General features: G+C 64.1%; 8 protein-coding genes across 8 annotated transcripts; 4 read left to right on the top strand and 4 right to left on the bottom strand.

Moving 5' to 3' along the window:
* Positions 1-989: 989 nt before the first annotated feature.
* On the bottom strand, positions 990-1,656 carry LOC62_02G002649 (uncharacterized protein; the record flags this gene model as incomplete). Its single annotated transcript, XM_062769161.1, has 3 exons — positions 1,580-1,656; positions 1,129-1,502; positions 990-1,073 (listed from the first exon to the last, which is right to left on the bottom strand). The coding sequence occupies exons 1-3, from the start codon at positions 1,608-1,610 to the stop codon at positions 990-992; spliced, it is 489 nt and encodes a 162-aa protein (XP_062625145.1). The 5' UTR covers positions 1,611-1,656.
* Positions 1,657-3,661: 2,005 nt separating this feature from the next.
* Positions 3,662-4,842, top strand: LOC62_02G002648 (uncharacterized protein). The gene is made up of 2 exons (XM_062769160.1): positions 3,662-3,956; positions 4,170-4,842. The coding sequence occupies exons 1-2, from the start codon at positions 3,953-3,955 to the stop codon at positions 4,637-4,639; spliced, it is 474 nt and encodes a 157-aa protein (XP_062625144.1). The 5' UTR covers positions 3,662-3,952; the 3' UTR covers positions 4,640-4,842.
* Positions 4,843-5,038: 196 nt separating this feature from the next.
* pyrD (Putative dihydroorotate dehydrogenase A (fumarate)) lies at positions 5,039-6,010 on the top strand (the record flags this gene model as incomplete). The annotated part of the gene is made up of 1 exon (XM_062769159.1): positions 5,039-6,010. The coding sequence occupies one exon, from the start codon at positions 5,039-5,041 to the stop codon at positions 6,008-6,010; it is 972 nt and encodes a 323-aa protein (XP_062625143.1).
* Positions 6,011-6,059: 49 nt separating this feature from the next.
* On the bottom strand, positions 6,060-6,779 carry LOC62_02G002646 (uncharacterized protein; the record flags this gene model as incomplete). The annotated part of the gene is made up of 1 exon (XM_062769158.1): positions 6,060-6,779. One exon carries the CDS (start codon positions 6,777-6,779, stop codon positions 6,060-6,062), a length of 720 nt encoding a protein of 239 aa, XP_062625142.1.
* Positions 6,780-7,167: 388 nt separating this feature from the next.
* On the bottom strand, positions 7,168-7,893 carry LOC62_02G002645 (uncharacterized protein; the record flags this gene model as incomplete). The annotated part of the gene is made up of 1 exon (XM_062769157.1): positions 7,168-7,893. One exon carries the CDS (start codon positions 7,891-7,893, stop codon positions 7,168-7,170), a length of 726 nt encoding a protein of 241 aa, XP_062625141.1.
* An 896-nt stretch (positions 7,894-8,789) lies between these two features.
* Positions 8,790-11,364, top strand: LOC62_02G002644 (uncharacterized protein). The gene is made up of 6 exons (XM_062769156.1): positions 8,790-9,010; positions 9,102-9,391; positions 9,514-9,903; positions 10,095-10,563; positions 10,629-10,957; positions 11,073-11,364. The coding sequence occupies exons 1-6, from the start codon at positions 8,823-8,825 to the stop codon at positions 11,237-11,239; spliced, it is 1,833 nt and encodes a 610-aa protein (XP_062625140.1). The 5' UTR covers positions 8,790-8,822; the 3' UTR covers positions 11,240-11,364.
* A 2,091-nt stretch (positions 11,365-13,455) lies between these two features.
* priA_2 (Protein priA) lies at positions 13,456-14,578 on the top strand (the record flags this gene model as incomplete). The annotated part of the gene is made up of 2 exons (XM_062769155.1): positions 13,456-13,854; positions 13,910-14,578. The coding sequence occupies 2 exons, from the start codon at positions 13,456-13,458 to the stop codon at positions 14,576-14,578; spliced, it is 1,068 nt and encodes a 355-aa protein (XP_062625139.1).
* Positions 14,579-14,959: 381 nt separating this feature from the next.
* Positions 14,960-17,162, bottom strand: LOC62_02G002642 (uncharacterized protein; the record flags this gene model as incomplete). The annotated part of the gene is made up of 4 exons (XM_062769154.1): positions 14,960-14,969; positions 15,051-15,129; positions 15,179-16,995; positions 17,047-17,162. 4 exons carry the CDS (start codon positions 17,160-17,162, stop codon positions 14,960-14,962), a joined length of 2,022 nt encoding a protein of 673 aa, XP_062625138.1.
* Positions 17,163-18,403: the final 1,241 nt, after the last annotated feature.

The raw sequence follows: 18,403 nt of genomic DNA, 5'->3' as shown, positions 1-18,403 counted from the left end.
TCTGTGTGTCTGTGGCTGGTGAGTCGCGCCAACACACCTGCTTAAGTACACGCCCACGCCACGGCCAGCGGCCACTTTGCCCGTCTTCGTCTCGTGATAACGCGCAGCACCACGCGCGCGCAGCATCAAAATAGCCACAGAGTGGCATAGAGTGGGTTATCCGCAGTCACCTGACGCCGAGCGGCCCACTTAGCGTGTGTCGGGAGATATCTGGCCCCCTCGCGGATACAACTTAATTCGGGGGTGCTGGGTGGTGTTGGTGCTTGTTCCGAGCGGCGGCGCGGTGGTGGTGGTGAGCTTACGGGCCGTGGACCGGGAGGTTTGCCGTGCGGCTCGCGGAGGGTGGGTTCATGGCTCAGCTCTGCTCTGCTCAGCTCAGCTGATGATGCCGGGGACCTGGCGATCTCGTTCGGAACAAGGCAAGACTGCTGCCTGCCACTTGGAGCACTTGGGTCTCTGGGGCTGGACCGGCTGAAACACGGCACACGCGTGGCTGCACACATGGCATGTCGGTGCGACTGTCCGCGCGGCCACCCCACTGGTGGGGTTGGTCACCTGGTGACTGACATCCGGTGGTGATGTGCAAGCAGGCTTGTAAAGCAGGCCCAGGCCGGCCAATATCAATGAACTCGCCACTTCCCTGGCGATAATGAATCCCTTGGGGCTCCGAGGGACGCTCACATGGCTCGGATGGCGGGCACGGCGGGGCTTGATGGCGGACGGAATGGTGAGGAGTGGGCTAGGAGCGGAGCTCACCGCCGACACTATCGTTGTAGGGCATAGCTGCTCGACTCGGGTGGTAACGGCTGTGCCACCAGCCAACACTGCCTTGCCTTGTCAACAAGCGCACCCCCCAAAAGCGCAATCATCAGTGTGTTATGTACTTCCGCGGCAACCCCCTACCAGCCCGCGGTGCCTGAGTACGACTCCTACTATCACTACATCGTCTCTGTCTGTGTCTCTACAGTGTCCTAAAGCGTCTTGTCTCTTTAGAGGAGGGCGACGGCGCCAGCGACGAGGGCGAGCGCGCCGACGCTGATGCCGACGGTACGGCCGGCCGACGAGGGCTTGGTCTGGGGCGTGGTGTGAGCGGGGCTGCACGATACAGCAGTGGTAGGTAGCACTTACCGAAGCCGAGGGCGCGTGCGACGCCGACCCCGAAGCCGAGCCAGAGCCGACGACGGCCGACGCGCCGCCCGAGCCCGACGCGCCAGCGGCGCTGGCGCCGGCAACAGTGCCGGACGGCACAGCGGCGGGGGTGACGGCCGACGTGACGCCCGCGGAGGGCAGGGGCGCGGCCGAGCCCGACGCGCCGGCGACGCTGGCGGACGCAGACTTGGACGACTTGGGCGCCTTGGACGTGCTCGGCTTGGGCGTCTTGGAGGCGCTGCCGCTGTGCGTTTCGGTGACCGAGGCGCTGGCGCTGCCAGACGGCGCCTCCGAGGCCGAGACGGAGGAGACGGAGGCCGAGGCGTCCTGCGCGAGGACGGGGGCGAGGGCGGCTGGGGTGGGTGTGAGCGGCGAGCGGGGCGAGGAAGCGGGCCGTGGTGCGAGTGGCGAGACCTGGGCGACTACTTACCGGCCAGAACGAGGAGGTTGCGGGCGAGCATTTCGAGGTTGTTAGTGAGTGGGTAGTTGCTGCAGTGTGCTTGTGCATGCTAGCCTTTATACTCTGTGCACTGCTGCTGCACTCTGGCCCCCCCTTTTTTTCTCGTCGTCAAGAGAGACACCTGGACGCGGTGCAGTTGCGTGCCGGCTGAAAATAGCCTCAGATGGTGTGTTGTGTGTGTCGGTTTCACGCGTCGTGCCAGCACCAGGCAGCCAGCCAGCAGCTAGCCAGCGTGTTTCAGTGCCCTCGCCGTCCGTCGTCTCGCCGCTGCCCGCCCGCCGACGGCGGCACACACGGAATGTGAACGCGCACGTTTGCCCATCGGGGCAAGTAGTTGCGCCCCGGTGCTTGCGCCCCGCCCCGTGCGCGAGCACTCGCCGGCGCAGCACCTGGGGAGCGCGAGCAATTCAGCGCCAGCGCCCACATACCACCAGCGGTACCAATTGCATGGGTTGGGTGCGGGTCGCTGCCGGGCGGACTACTGGCAGGCGGCGCGCGTCGCAAGTCGCCCTGCACCGCTTTCAGTCGTCGTCGTCGTTGCGAGGGAGGGAAGGTGCATTGTTGTTGTTGTCGTCGTGTTTGTGTGCGGTGCTCGCTTATCGACACGAGAATAGGACAGGCTGGCCAGGCACGCAGCAAGCACCTCGTTTTGGCTGGCACTGGTGCTGCTGGCGCCGCTTTGCGTGAAAATGGCGCAGCCGGCGCAGAGCTGGTGCCAATGCAAAACGAAGGTGCCTTCATTAGACGCGACTAGGCGCCGCGTGCATTGCTTCTAGCGCGGTGCGAGTAGCGCAGCGCAGCGGCGGCGTAGCGACAGAGCTGCTGCGACATTGGTGCGATCTCGCGACGCGCAAAGGAAGCATGACTTGGTGCAAATCGCAATCTGCACAGACTGCGAGCTGTAATCGGGCGCGAGGCGGCAGAGGCTGATGGGTGGCAATCCAAGTCTGTGCGTGGGAGAGCCAGCTCACCGAAGGAGCAGCAGCAGCAGCGACAACCCCCAAATAGGAACCCCGTCCTGCGCGTCCTGAACGCGGTGCGTAGTGCGCCGTGCAGTCGAGCCGCCGGGCGCACAGAGCCGGAGCCAGAGCACTAGAGCTCTGCCCGCATGCAGTCAGTCGTCCGCGAGAGGAGCCGAGGACGTCGGCTTCTTCCTCACGCGAGCGGAGCTCGGACCGCTGAATCGCCGATCATCGTCGTCGTCGCCATCACCACACGCCCGTCCCACCCGCCCGCAGATTCGCAATGATCCGGTTGTGGCCGTCGCTATCCGGATCGACGCGCGACGTGCGTTCCAGCACAGTCCAGACGGCGCGGCGCCGGGTGGCGGTGTGCCAAGGCGGATCGGCGCCGCGGAGGGCAACAAGGCCGGCCGATGTCGGAGAGTCGCGGCGCGCCAGTGGCTATGCCGATACTGGCGTGGGCGAGGAAGCGATACGATGACGATGCCGACGTTGGCGGCGAGGGGAGACGGCATGTACCGCTCAAGACGATGCATGTACCGCTTCGCATCGCTTTGTTGATACACCGACGCGTCGTCGATACTTGCACTTGTTGTGGTGTTACTGTCACTGCGGATCACTCACTGCCCGGTCACCATGACGTCAGCCCAGCCCAGGCAGTACGGCCACATCAAACACCTCCCTCCTTCCTCCAAGCCACCTCAAACACGACGATCGACTCGAGTCCTTCGCGTCGTCGGACACGGCCGTGCGCGACGTTGCTGGAGCTGCGCGATTTCCCGGCGACGAGAGTTATGCGCCTGCCCGGTAAGCGCTGCCTAGAGGCAAGAGGCACAACGCTCAAGTCCAGACTTCTTGGCGCCGAGACTTGGTCACGGGGTGCGGTGCAACTATTACCCCCCTTCACGCCCCGCGGAATGGCAGAGGGTTTGTTCCACACGTGACGGTGGCGCTCCATTCGGCCAACTCGAGTCAGCAGGCCACGAGACCAAGCCAGCGAGGAACTCCCAGTTACCAGGCGAGGAGGCGAGGAACTTGCCACCAGACTCTTGGAGCTTGGAGTAACGGCTGAGGCTCAGACTGGGGCGCAGATCTCCAACCTCCGTGCCCACCTCCCCCTCTTCTTGGCTCTTGCCAAGCTTCCAAGCCACACACAGAGGGGCATTGGCCTCGTGACCTTTGCCGCGGGCGAGCGAGCGAGCATGACGCGGGGTGTTGGTCGGGGTGTGTTGGGAACCGTCACGCCGACGAATGGTAGATAAGGCGCACGGGCGGTGGCGACTGCCCACTTCTCTCCCACACGCATTGTCATCACTGCACTATCGGTACTACTGCTATCACTGCTACTCCCACTACCATCACCGCAACAGACACTACTACCATGTGTGAGTTTGAGTAAAGTGGTGGCGAGTGTCTGGGGTGGTTGTGGCGGTGTGGTGGCCATGGTGGCCGTCTTCGGGATGAAGTCGAGCTGCAACGCTCCCACGCCGCGACTCGGTGTCGGCACGTGCTGCTCTACGCTGTGCTCGTCGACATTGCCACCCGCCCCTGCCCCGCTCGCGCGCTCGCTCCGCTCGCAGGCTCGCTAACTCCCCCAGCCTCCCCCGACCTCAAGGCCCCCGGCTTCCGCAACTGGGTCCGCCGCGTATCGCACGACATCCTCGAGCGCCCCGTCGTCCCCGAGCCGCCAAGCGAGGACATTGACGAGCTCGTGAACATGGGCTTTCCCCGTAATCTCGCCCAGCGCCAGCTGCACCTTTCGCGCGGGAACAAGAAGGCGGCGGCCGAGAGCCTCGTGCACTCGGCACACATGGCCAACGTGAGCGTCAGCTCCAAGGACGCGTGGAACCACCCCGACTGCCCGATCTGCGTGCGCGAGAGCGAGAACGTGCGTATCTCCGAGGGCAGGCGCGGCTCCGTCGCCGAGGCGCTCGGCCGCGTGCGCTCGCGCGGAGGTGATGGCGTCCCCGAGCCCACGGACAGGCGTCGTGGCTCGGTGGGGGCGATGCTCCGCCGTCCGTCGGTCGCGGCTGCGCTTCAGCGCATGTCGACGCGCGACGTCAAGTAGGCCCGAGGCGAGGCCGCCGAAGGCGGCCAAGCCGAGGCCGCGGTGCCGCACTGCCATGAGGCCCCGCCACCCACCCACACCCCAATTCCATGCCACGTTACGAGTCCGACAACAGAAGAAGAATAAGACAAGGAGGACAGCTGAGGGATTAATGTCGTAGCGAGCGTGTTGTAGTTGTCCTCTGCATAAGATGGCCCGTGCAAGTCGTGTCGGTGCCGGTGTCGGCGGCGCAGTGCCAGTCGGCTGGATTCGGCTCGTCGGCAACAACATCCGCTCGCACGAGCACTGACCTCCACCGGGTGGTGCGGATTTTGGCACCCCCGCACCACCACCTTATCGCACTCGATCCCTCCGTCGTCTTTCTTCCTTCCTTCCTCCTCTCTCGCCCAACTCCCCGCCATGCCCCCCCGCCTCGCGCTCGACCCGCCGCTGCTCAACGCCGCCTGCCCATGGGCCACGGACCTGAGCTACCTGCGGGCACTCTACGCCTCCCCCTCGACCGGCGCGATAACCACGCGCACTAGTCTGGTCGACGGGTATCCGCACGACGACGCGGTCAACACGTTTGTCTTCTTCGACCCGGCGCACCCTTCCTCCGTCACCGGCGTCTTCCCTCAGTCCTTCCCTGCTAGTGCCGACTCGAACTCTGCCTCGCTCAACTCGTTCGGTCTGTCCCCGATCAAGCTGGCAGAGTATCTCTCCTTCGCGGCGACGCTCGCCGACGAAGCGCTTGCCGCAGGCCGCAAGCCCAAGCCCATCGTGATCAGCGTCACTGGCTCCACGCCGCAGGACACGGGCGCGGCCATCCGCGCGGTCCTCGCCGCCGCGCCGCGCATCAAGGCGCCCTTGGCTATCGAGGTCAACCTGTCCTGCCCCAACGTGCCCGGCCACCCACCACCAGCGTACGACGCTACCGGACTCGCAGACTATCTCGCTGCGTTCCCTTCGAACCCGCCACTACCCGTGGGGCTCAAGACGCCGCCATACACCCACGCGGACCAGTTCGCCATGCTCGTGGCCGCCGTCGCGGCGAACCGCGACAAGGTGTCCTTCCTCACGAGCACCAACACGCTCGGCAACTGTCTCGTCCTGCAAGGCGAAGCCCCGGCCCTCCCAGAGCTCGGGTTCGGCGGCATGGCCGGCCCTGCCATCCACCCGCTGTCACTAGGCAACGTCGCGACCCTGCGCCGGCTGCTCGACGCGTCCGGCCTGGCAGACGTCGACCTCGTCGGCGTCGGCGGCGTGGCTGATGCTGCTGGCTACGCGCGCATGCGGGCCGCTGGCGCGCGGTTTGTCGGCGTCGCTACTGCGCTCGGGAGGCACGGACCGGCGGTGTTTGATGCGATCCTCGCGCCGCGCGCGAGGTTGTAGGTGGGCTAGGGGCTACACGAGATGCATATTGTACATGGGTAGGCCGACCCTAGGCTCGCCCCCGCGCGTCCTCCGCGATCCACCGCTCAAGCCGCCGCGCGCCCCGGTCCACCAAAAACCGCATGTAGAACAAATGCCCGGCGTACACCCACCCCGGCATCGCGCGGTGGGGGTTCGGCGCGATCGTGCACCCGTACGACAGCTCCAGCCCCCCGTCGACCGGCACAGCCGCAAGCTCCTGCGTGCCACCTAGGAGAAAGCCGCCGCTCGGGATACGGAAGTATACGACGAGGTTGGGGGCGCGTTCAAGCACGGGGAAGAGGCCGGCCGCGATCGCGGGCGGCGCGGGGCGGTCGACGACGGCGCGGCCCTCGCCGAAGGCGGAGGTCGCGTCGAGGCGTTCTGGACTGGTCTGGCGCAGCTCGGCGCAGTGGGTCTTGATGAAGTCGCTCCGGCCGCCGACGACGGCTTCGAGGCGTAATGTCCATGTTTGGTAGAAGGCGCGCACCCAGGCGTCGGTCGCGTTGGCCGCGATGGTCCCTGCCGCCGGTGGTAGGGGAATAGTGGCGTACACGTAGTCGTTTATGTGCGGGTCGATGTTGCCCTCGAGGGTTGGCGGCAGCTTGGTACGCCCCAGCACGGCGGGGGTGCTGTGGTATGGCCGCGGGCCTTGGATCGGGTATAGGTGCGCGAGGCGGCGCGCTTCGTAGGCTATGTATGCTGTGCCTGCTGCTGCGACAGCGAGGGACGTGATGGCGACGCGGTGCATCGTGTGTTGGGGGTGCTGCTGTTGTTAACGTGTCAATGTGTGCGTGGGGTTGTTGTGTTGTTGTGCGTGCGGTTGACGCCCGTCATGCCGAACTGATATACTTGTGGTCATGAGGTCATTGGCACTAACCTCGGGATGGGTCGGCGCTACGACCAAGCCGAACGCGCGTCGGCTACGGCACGGCGACGATGCGCCGGGTACCGGCGAGCCGTCCCCGCGAGCAGCGGCATGCATTTCGTCGTCGCTCCGCCGCGGACGTCGTTGCGCGATGGACGGCCGCGGCACCTCGGTGGCAGGCTGGTATCGTCGCGCCAACTGGAGATGGGCTGCATATGGTACAACAGGCTCTAATCCTCTATCCTCTACCCTCTAACCTCTAACCACCCCGTCAAGCCCTCGCATCCTCAGCGATCCACCGCTCCAACCGCCTCGCCCCGCGATCGATCAAAAAGCGCATGTAGAACAAATGCCCCTCATAAGCCAGTCGCGCAAACGGCGCCTCGGGGTCCTTGGCCACCGCGCAGCCATACGACAGTTCCAGCGAGTTGCCCACGGGCACCGCAGCAAGCTCCTGCGACCCGCCGTCGATTGCTTGTTGTGGCCGGAGGGGCGGGATGAGGAAGTATACCACTGTGCTCGGCGCGCGCTGGAGGACTGGAAAGAGGCCAGCGGCGATCGCCGCGGGGTGCGAGTCTGCGTGGGGGCCGACCTCACTGTTGCCGAAAGCGGACACCGCGTCGAGACGTTCTGGCGCCGTCTTGCGCAGCTTGGCCACATGGTCGAGGTAATACGCGCTCTTGGACACGGCCCACGCCTCGACGCGCAGCGTCCACGTCTCGTAGAATGCGCGCACGAAGCTGTCGAGCGGGTTGGCCGCGATGCGTTTTGCCGCTGGCGGGAGGGGGATGGTCGCGTACACGTAGTGGTTTAAGGCGGGGTCGAACTTGCGCCTTATGCGTTCTGGCAGGTCCGTAGCCGCGAGCACCGCGTCGGTGCTGTGGTAGCTCTTCGCGCCTTGGACGGGGTAGAGGCGCGCGAGGCGGCGCGACTCGTAGGTTAGGTACGCGGTGCCGAGGCCGGCTATGGCTAGGGTTGAGACGGCGGCGCGCTGCATCGTGGTGGGGCTGCTCGGGGTGTAGTGTGTGCTGTGGGCTTGCTGTTGTTGTGCTGTAGCTTGTGTTGCTGGTGCTGCTTGTGTTGTGTTGACTACGCCGAGTCCAACTTTTATGTACCGAACGCTTTGCGACGATGACATCACGCCCGGTCGGGTCGAGTCGGGAAGCACCAGCCGCGAGGCGCGTTGCCGCCCGGCAGAGGCAAGCCGAGAGACGCAAGTCGTTCGGCAGCAGCGGGCAAGTCTATGCACGTTGCGTTGAATGTACCCACAAGCGAGGTTAAGTCTACTGGGTCATGCATACGTGCGACGGAACACCCTGCGCGAGTTAGTGCAGCTTTCTCGCTGCGAAGTGGTGCGGAGTTTGCCGGGAAGTTGGGCTGGCGTCGCTGGATATCGCTGGGGCAAGGCTTGTTGACATTGCTGCTGGCAACAATAGGACCAGCTAGCTCATCAACGCTCGTGCCGTCGCGAGCACGGGCCACGTCCTCGCCGCCACATGTCCTGTCGTGCCCATGCAACGCCCAGCGCCCAGCTTTGTTCTGTGCTCTGCGCCGCACAGATCGGACGGTCACCGATCACCGGAGTGGACTCCGTCTATATTTATATTACATGCAGGACTGCTGTGCCTAATCGCCTACGCTCCGTTTCTAATGGCGCTACGCTTTTTCCTAATCCCCCCTGCCTAGTGCGGCTGTTTATCGCGCTCCACTCCACCGCGGCCCGGTGTCGGCCCGACCCTGCGGCCCCGGGCTACTTCCCCCCCTGCACGCACTCGCCGGCGTCTCCGGCCTCTGCAGCACTCTCGTGACCCCTCGACGCACCCTCATCGCCCCACACCCCCTCTCCTCCGAGTCAATCTAAGCCGGTGAATATCCTCAAGCACAGCACGTATCCTACTTCCTTCTACTCTTCTCAAAACCACGACCATGCCAAAGGACACTAGCGACTCGCCCCCCGCTGCGGCTACGCAGCAGCCTCAGAAGCGCTCCTCGAAAGCCTGCGAGACGTGCCGCGTGCGCCGGATACGCTGTGTCGGCCCGCCGCCGTGCGAGGCGTGTCGTGAGGCCGGGCTGGGGCACCAGTGTACCGTGAGGTTGAAGGCGCGGCCAAAGCGGTAAGTGGTCGTGGGGTCGCGTGTTTGCTCTCTTCGTGCAGCTTCAGGACGAGGTCATCTATCGCCGCCCACACCCGCTGACGCACCCCAGCGCCCTCTCAGCCAAGCTCGCCCTCGCGCAGGCCCACCCCGTACCAGCTACCGTGTCCGAGCTGCAGCCGACAAACAGGTACCACCCGAACCACGCGGCCAACTCGACGCCGGCGTACCTCTCCCCCGCGGCGAGCAAGCTCACCCCGCCGTCGAATGGCGCGGCCGCGGTGCCTGCGACGCCGGCGAGCGCGGGCTCGGTGCGTAGCGTTGAGGGGCATGTGCTGTACGAAAGGCATAACCCGCTGGATGATATCGAGGCGATGTTGGGGGCGTGGTGCGACCAGAAGAGTGAGTGGGCGTGGGCGGCGGGGGGTGGGGGGGTGCTGGGTGTCGTATGCCGACCGGTGGAACCCACCTGCCCCACCTCGGCCTCAGCACGCGACCTCGTTGCAGCCCAGCTCACATCCCAGACCTCCCCCTCTCGTCCCTAGTCTTCAAGGTCGACTCGCGCGTGACCCACCTGCCCGGGACCCCGCTCCCACCGTCCCCAATAATCGAGCAGTTTGAAGACGCGCTGATGGACGGCTTTGTCGTCTCGTCGGAGTTCATGCAGATCGACCACCTCAACATTGACCGCACGTGGCTGCTGAGCCTGTATGGCCGGTATCGGACGCTGCCGAACAGCCTGACCGACGACCAGACGGCGCTCATCTACGCCACGCTGTGTGTGTCCCGCTTCTCCCAGATCCGGGCCAGCATGAACAATGGCACCAACGAGCCCACGCGCGAGGACTTGACGTACTTTCACCTCGCTTGTAATGCGCTCGGGGCGTGGGGACGGCCTAGTACGACTGCTTTGCGTGAGTAGATGTGGGAGGGTTGGGCTGTTAGCTGGCATGAGTGCTTGAGAGGGGGGGGGGGAAGTGGCTTCGAACAGTGGCAGCCTCTTCCCCAGCCTTCTGTCAACAACACACCTGCCACAGTTGCCTCCCCTTCCTCGGCCCCACACCTCCGCGCTCGCACCGCCTCAGCCCCACACTAACACCCCCAGGCGCACTCCTCTGCCTCTCGCCCTTCGCGTTCGGCGTCGGAGGACCCGCAGAAACCCGCACCGTCCTCTCCCAACTCGCATGGCAGGTCAAGGAACTCGGGCTCCACCACCGCTCCACTGCCACGCTCTACCAGCCACAAGAACAAGCCAGCACGCTCTTCTCGGCATACTTTTACGCCGATCTATTCCGCGCCTCGCTCACGGACCTGAGACCATGTCTGCCACTTATCGATATTGACGTCGACCCAACCCCGCCGGTGACGCTCATGAACGAGGTGCGCTCCCGGCCCTCAGTCTTCACCGCGCGGTACCTCGCCGACTACGCGGACCGGACTATCGACATTACCAACATGGAGTATGTGACGGCGACCGAGGCCATGTGGATGCCGCACCTGCGCGAGCTGCGCCACAACAAGGATCTCGACTCGCCGCGCTTCAAGATTGCCTGGGCCGAGTTCCGTTACAACTGGTGAGTCCAAGGCGGTGGCGCGGGTCTTTACAGCTTGGCTGGAACGACACTAAACCACGGCCAAGGCTCCGGGTCCTTTTGTACACGCCCCATCTGGCCAACCCTCAAACAGCGCCGCTAGCCTACGCCACAATAGCCCGCGCGGTGACGCAGACGCTCTACACCTACGCCGAGCTCATTGCGACGCACCAGCTCCACCCGTCGTGGCCGCAGGTCCAGCGGTTGGTCGTGTGCGGGCAACTCTTGATTCTCTGTCACGAGGCCGGCGAGTTCCATGTGCATGAAGCTCCGAAGCTTTTCCAGATGCTCGTCGATGCGCTCGACAAGCACGAGCCCACCTGGCCCGTGTGTGGTGAGCTTGCTGCGGGGTTCGGCGCCGCGGCGAGAGTGTATGGTGAGTTGGGTCGGAGTAATGCCACCGGTGGTGGGCCGGCGATTGGCCAACTGAACCACCCGGGGCCTGTCTCGGCACCGTCGTCTCAAGAGCCAGCCCACTGACACCACCCCAGAAATCGAGGTGGCCACACCCTCAGCAACAAGTGTCGTTTTCCCCGAGCCGCTGGTCGCCGACACGGAGGGCGGTGCCCAAGTCGACTTTACTGGCGGGACAGCCGCCGGCCCATTTCTGTGGAACGATCTAGGGTTGGACTTTGACTTTTCGTCCTTCCCCGTGTAGCGTAAGCGTAGTGTAGATGCCGTTGTTCCTGTGCATCGTTGCCGCGTGCAGCATGTGGTGCTGCGGCAACTCGGCCGGTTCCCACTTGTAGTCGTGTCTCGTATAATGAACCGGGCGACGTCATGCTTGTTGTAAAACGTCAAACCTGGCACACGAGGAGGCGGCTGTCAGAGCGGGCAGGCGAGGAAGAGCGAGCGGCATGCCGAGCGCCCACCTCACCGCGGCGGCGGGGTGACGCGCAGTGACGTTGTGCTCACTTGTTTCCACACGCAAGCAGGGATGCAGTGGCGTGTCTAAAAGGCTGGCGGGACCGAGTCAAGCACGACCAAACGTTGGGTCGTGACCGAATGTGGGAAAATCGAGTTACTGCGCGGTGCGCTAGAAACGCGGGAGGCGCGGCTCGGGAAGGCTCTGTAGACTGCTTTGCATGTTGTTTTGGCAGTCGGTGGTGGGTTACTGATGGGGATTCCAGCCCTGAAGGCCCACACAAGCTTGCTCATGCCGGAATCGAGACCTGCCTGGTCTGCTTTTGCATGCCTTTGGCTGCTTTTGCCCACCTGGGACACATCCCTGGTGAGGCATCTCGCTCAGACAGATTAAGGTGGCTGGCGTAGGTGTGCTTGTTCGCATCAGACTGTCCGTGTCAAGGGCCGGTGGGGGGAAACGTAACCGACACGTCGCGGTTGTCACCTTGCGCACGCGCGTCGACGCGCTCGGCCGTAACGAGGAATGCGTGGTGTCGGGTGGGCGGGCGTGCATACAGCGACGAGCCAGACAGACACCGGTACACGCACGCCTCAAACGCTCCACAACACGCCCCACACATCACACAGCCTCGCACTCGCCATCTTGGCAGTCGTAACAGTGGTACCTCCAAACCCTACTCTTGCAGCCACCCCAAAATGCAGCCACTGTGACTCTGGTCGGCGGGTGTTCCTCGAGGCACACGACACGCACGGCGGCGAGCTGGATGCCAGCAGCGAGCGGCGAGCGGCACAAACAAGCCGACGACGCCGACCAAGCACGTTGCTGAAACCGTCCTGTCGGCGCGCGCATCTCGTAAATGATCAATTCAATCGCAGCGCAAGATTTCCCGGAGCGTGCGTCCGACACATCCTTCCCGCAGGAGCAGCGCTAACGGGCAGGCTGGGTGTCGACCAACCGACAAGGCCAGGGTCGGGGAACATGCCCGCCCGGCCAGCCGATTTCGGGTTGACACACACACACTCGACCCAGCTCGACGCGTCGCACCCGCGCGCGCTCAAGCATAATCCGTGCCGGCAGCTGCTGGTGAAATCGGCCCGTCGTGGCGCACCGTTTCGCGCGGCCCGCAGTTTCAACTCTTGCCTGATGCGCTCGGCGGGTGCGGGACATGGCGTCACTTGCTAGTCGTGCGGGCTGCGACTGGTGCGTCCGACATGCAGAGTGGGCAGGCACATACAGAGAGAGATAACGGTGCAGCATGTGGCCGCCTGTGTCGTGTGTCGTGTGTCAAGCAGCCGTCCCTTTGCTTCTTTGCCCTGCCCCGCCCTTGCCCTCTCTCCCACGCTGCGGTGCCGCTCACGTCCCGCGACCGGCCTTTTGTTGCTGCTTGTGGCTACTTATGCTGCGCTGCGGCGGCGGCGGGATTCCATCGCACCGAGTTGGGGCCGAGCTACTCAAGCCCTCCCTCCCACCTCTGATGGCCGGGAGGCCCAGGACAGTCGCCGCTCTCTCGATGGTGCCGACTCACCACACTGCGCTGCTTGCTTGTCCGTCAGCAAAGCGCCGAGGGACACTCGTCAGTCACGCTCACCTCATCTCACCCCCACCCTCACCCCACCCCATTGATTACGAGACGCACCCCCCGTCCGCCAGCCACTGCGGCCCTGTTCAGTCCACCGCGCTCGCCGTCCTGTCTGGCTATCTCGCTGCGCTCATCCTCGTCCCCGTGCCGCCGCAAACTTTAGCGTGTCTCATCATGCTGTCATCGCAGCAACCTTGGCAGGAACTCACGACATGACTGACATGATATTCTCGCTCCAATGACCCAACCCGAACGGTCCTCCCAAACATTGGGTTGGGCTATAAAGAAGCTAGGAACCAGACTCCAGAGATACCTCCCACTCATCTCATTCCTTCCCCTTCTCCTCCCAACTACGGGCGTCGTACAAGGTCTGCCTTGACCAACTCACCCCACACTCTTTACCTCCTCCCTCCCTCAGCAGGCCACCGCAATGGTCCGCCTCTTCTCCGCCCTCACCGCCGGCGTTGCCCTCCTCGCGGCCTCGTCCGCCGTCGCCGTGCCCGACGCTGAGGCCGCCCTCGGCTCGTCCGACATCACCATCCCCTCGCACGTCGAGGCCCGCGCGGCCAACCTCCAGGACCGTACCTTCTACAACCCGGTCGCTCCTCCCTTCGTCGGCTGCCAGTACCTTTGGGACATTAACGGCGGCTACGTCTTCCTCAAGTTCTTCCAGACTGCCGCCAGCTGTACTGCCGAGTGTGGCGCCCGTGGCTACGGTGCCGCCCACTTCTGCTCCCTCCTCGGTGCATGCAAGTGCTCGGCCGGCGGTAACACCGGCAACGTGTACGCTTCTGGTTTCCCCCAGAGCTGCCCCCTGCTCTCGTACACCGTAAGTGCCACTACCACCAGACCCATGCCCCATGCACCCACTCACACATCCCCAGTCGTACGCTACCCGCACTCCCTTCGTCTGGCGCGGCTGCCCCTGGTCGATCGGATGGAACCCTCTCGACCCCCGTGGCCCCGGAAACGAGCCCGCCACTGCCAGCGACACCCCCGGTGGTGCCGCCTGTCTCCAGCGCTGCGCTGGCTTCCGCTTCGCCGTCACTCTTCCTGGCCGTCTTGGTATCCCCTACATTGGCTTCAAGCCTCCTCTCCGCTGCGTCTGCATCAACTACCCCCCTGTCCTCGCCGGTAACCGTTGTGCCACCAACTCGTTCTTCTTCTACGAGGGCCCTGGCGGTGGACCCATCCCCTCCGGCAACGGCCGTCGCCGCGCCGAGGAGAAGCGCCTCGCCGAGCAGATTGCCCTCATCGACGCCCACCCCCACTGCCCTGTCGGCAAGGACGCTTGCAACGTGTCCGAGAACCCGGAGGACGGCTACGAGTGCATCAACACCGACACTGAGCTCGAGTCGTGCGGTGGATGCAAGTACGGCTACTACTCTAACGTCGCCGCCAACTCGACCTACACCTTCTCCCAGGTCGCTCCTGGTGTCAACTGCGCCCAGCTTCCCAACGTTGCTCGCGGTGCCGCCACCTGCCAGGATGGTACTTGCAAGGTCACGGCCTGCAAGAAGGGCTTCCAGCTCCTCCACGGCAACTGTGTCTAAGTGGAGTCCGAGCGTGCGCTCTGGTATCATCCAAAACTCTTATGGTTATAGTTTGCCGCATGTTCCGCGGCGTATCGAGGGTTACACGTTACGACCTGTTCGTTCTTTCATAGATGAGATGCAATTTGGACATTAGCTATTCTACAACTGCAGAGATGCAAGGACACTTTTTTGGTTTTGATTCAAAACCGTCTTCGGTTCTCTGCTCGGCGTTGTTAAAGAAGACCACCCTGCATTTTAAGATCACAACTAGACACAAGAAGATCACTGCAATGTCTGACAAACCCCAATAGTTCTTATTCGTTTAAATCACTTTGACACACGGCCGGCGGAAGAGGAAGAGGACGTGAAGCGGCACGCCAAGACCACCGAATACCGCAATTACTTGGAGCTGTAAAGGGACGGTGTCAATACCTTCTGCACCCGCCCCGCAGCAGTGTACGGGTGATGTTACGCCAAGCAGAAAACTTACGAAGTCTTGGCCGTCGAGGTCGCCGCCTTGGTAGACGAAGAGGGCTTGGGCGTAATAGTCACGAGCTTGACCACCGTCGCTGTGGGGTGTGAGCTGACGGCATTCGAGAAACGGGGTCGTTAACTCACAAGTCACCGTGGTGGGCACGCCGGCGACGTGAAAGGTGCGGACGATCGTGTTCGTCTGGGTGGTAACAGTGGTCTTGGTAGCAGGCTTGAGCGAAGGCTGAGTGACAACCGACGTCGCCTTGGCAGTCTGAACAATGGTGTTGGTGAGAGTGGCAGCAGTGGCGGTAAGCACGACAGGGTTGGCGGTGGACGTCTGAACGACAGCCGGCGCGACCTCGGTGCTGGTGGTAGCGGGGGCTGTGGCGGTGAGGGTCTCGGCGTCGGCGGTAGCTACGATGGTCGAGGCATCGGCAGCAACGACAGTAACGGTGACGGTGGGCTCCACCTCAGTCACGGTCACGGCGGGGGCAACAGCGGTAGAGGTCTCGGCGGGGGCAGTGGATGTGGCGGTCTGCGTGTCGAGAGTGGTGACGGTCGTCTCGGTGGGGACAGCGACGGTGACGGTGACAGCGTCAGCAACCGAGGTCGAGGTGACGGCGTCGGCAGTGGAAGTAACCACAACAGTGTCGAGGGTCTGGGTGGCGGTCTCCTCGGGAGCAACAATCGTCTGGGTAAGAGTCGGGGCGAACGAAGTCTCGGTGACGGCCGGGGCAGTGCTGGTAGTCCAGGCAGTCGGCGCGATGTCGACCTCGGTCGAGGTGACGACGTCGGTCGCGAAGCTCGTAGCCGTGACGTCAGTCTCGGTGGTAGCATCGGCCGTGGCGACAGTGGTCGAGGTGCCGGCCGTGGCGTACGCGGTCGAAGTGGGCGCAGTGACGATCACGGTCGAGGTGGGCGCGAAGACTGTCGACGTGGTGGCAATCGTCGTCTTGGCGACTGAGGTCGAGGTGGCCACAGTGTTGGTCACGGTCTGAGTAGGGGCCGTGACGGTGGTGGGGACGGTCAGTGTCGAGGTGTACTGGGTGGTCGTGAAGACGTCCTTGCACGGCGCGCGCTCCCAGAAGTCGCGGCCCTTGAGGTCGCGAGCGTTGACGCCCTTCGTGACGGCCGCCACGGTCGTCGTGGCCTTGGTGACCGTCTTGCCGGGGTCAGTGATGGTCGTGGGCTTGTTGACGTTGACGGTGGCGGTCTTGGTGTTGGTCGCGACCGTGGTGACCTTGGTGCCGACGACCTTGGTCGAGTACGAGACGGACACGGTGGTGGAGGTCTTCTGAACGACGGGGGTAGTGACGCTCGTGATCACGGGAGTGATAACAGTCGTCTCGGTGGGGGTGACGGTGTCGACGACACCAGGGGTGATGGTGACGGTGTTGACGGGCGTCGTGGTGCTGGTCGTGACGACGGTGGACGTGTCCGTCTCGGTGGGGGTCACGCTGTCTGTCTCAGTCGGCGTGATGGTCGCCGTGTCGGTCGGGGTGGTCGCGATCGTGATCCAGGGGGTGACAGTGTCCGTCTCCCACGGGGTAGTGGTCGCCGTGTCGGTGGGCGTGAGCGTCGTGTACAGCGTGGGCGACTCAACAACGGTGTCGGTGGGCGAGAGGGTAAGGGTCGTCACGGGCGTGGTGGTCTCGGTGGCGAGCGGCGTCTCGACAGTGGTGACGGTGTCAGTCTGGTACGCAGTCGCGAGCGGGGTGACGACGGAGGTCTCGACAGCGGTGGAGGTGACGGTCGCCTGCGGCGTAGTCCACACCGTCACGACGGGGGTGACGGTGCTCGTGACGACGGGGTAGATGGTGCTTGTGGCGAGCGGGGTGATGGTGGTCACGACCGCCGGCGGGGTCGAAGTGACCACGGCGGTCGAGTACGCCGTGTTCGTGATACCCGTCACCGCGGTGGTGGTGACAGTCTTGGTGGGCGTGACCGTCGCAGTTGAGGTGCTGGGCCAGTGTCAGCGGTGAGTGAGTGGGGTGAGTGTGGCACAAACGAACGTGACGGAGTAGGTCTTGAGCGTCGTAGTGGAGCAGTACGACGTCGTGGCCGCCGAGGCGAGGTCGGCGAACGCCAGGCGTGCAAGGAGCACAAAGAGCACCGAGGAGGAGAGCATGGTGGAAGAGGAGGAGTGTGGGTGTGGCGCAATGGTCGGCGAGGGGGGGAGGGGTCGACGCCGGGGGTGTAGCCAGGGGGGTTTTGGGAAAGAGCGAATACCTTGGCCTTGGGAGGAGGGGACGGGGGGAGCGTCTCTCTGTGCAAGTTATGTACTGCCTCGAGCAAGGGGTGAAAAGCCTTCAGACTGACTCCCAATGGCACCTTGCTCAGTGATGTGATCTCGCCTGGCACAGGCCCAGATCCGCGAAGGCAGTACCAGTGCAGCGGCGCATCTTTCCCACCAGGAGATGAGAGGCAAGCGAGGGGGCGATCAGCCGCGGAGGGGCGCTCGGTGAGGCGCAGCAGATCAGGCCCCTAGGCCCAGTCACCGTCGTGGCTCGGAGCGCGCAGTCGACATGGTACTCGACGAAAGGAGTAGGAAAGAGGCGCGTGGCATGGCTGTGGCGCGCGCTCGACGCGTCGTGGCGGCCCAAGCCCAGATCTCGCTTGCGCCGCTCCTGGCTGAGACCTGGCGGACAGGCGGACGGACGTGTAACGTTTGTTGCGTGCGAGGCATGGGCTGCGCGGCGCTGCACAGCTCGCTCAGCGGTATAAGAACGCCACGGTCCGCCTTTGCGCCGCTGCGGCCTCTGGACTTGTCGGTCACCTTTGCCACCAATGCAAACACACAAGACAATAGTCGAGCTAAACTGGTTCACTTGGCTGTTCCGGGGCTCCACTCGGGCTGGAGCTGAGCGCGCGCCAATGCCCTTAGGCCGCGCAGCGCGCGGCGGCCCTCCCCGACCTGCGATTACACATGGATTAACTAGCATCGTGCTCCTTGCGCATAGAAGCAAAGGGCCAGAGCGCATCACCTCGCATCCAGTACAGCCACAGCGCGCACCTCTATCTCGGTCTCGACGGCATCCCGGCCCACTTCCGCTACCATATCAATAATCACGATGTGGTCATTAGCCGCGAGCAGTTGTCGGTGATCACCGAACCCCGGCGGAACAACGTGTCAGATGACCCAGTGACCCACCGCGTATTGCTTTTCCGGCCCGGATGATGAGCCTTGGCTGGGCGAGCTACATGCCGACGAGCCGAACGAACGAACAACCGACCGGGCAACGTCGGGTCGGCTCGTTGTCGAGGTGCGCAGCGCTGCTGGGCGGCTTGAGAGCCTCGGCATTGTTCCTTGTGGGGATGGTTGCGGGCCTCCAGTGCGCGCGCGATACATAACCCAGCTGCTGCGTGCGG

Source organism: Vanrija pseudolonga, chromosome 2, assembly GCF_020906515.1.
Source record: "Vanrija pseudolonga chromosome 2, complete sequence".
In the NCBI taxonomy this organism is placed as follows: domain Eukaryota; kingdom Fungi; phylum Basidiomycota; class Tremellomycetes; order Trichosporonales; family Trichosporonaceae; genus Vanrija; species Vanrija pseudolonga.
The sequence above is the reverse complement of the archived record's forward strand: the minus strand, read 5'-3'. Positions and strand labels throughout refer to the sequence as shown.

Bases quoted from the DNA above. Each gene is read 5' to 3' on its own strand.
- LOC62_02G002644 (XM_062769156.1), top strand. From the start codon at position 8,823: ATGCCAAAGGACACTAGCGACTCGCCCCCCGCTGCGGCTACGCAGCAG. The intron at 9,011-9,101 runs GTAAGTGGTCGT...GACGCACCCCAG, and splicing joins TTGAAGGCGCGGCCAAAGCG to CGCCCTCTCAGCCAAGCTCG. The intron at 9,392-9,513 runs GTGAGTGGGCGT...CTCACATCCCAG, and splicing joins GGCGTGGTGCGACCAGAAGA to ACCTCCCCCTCTCGTCCCTA.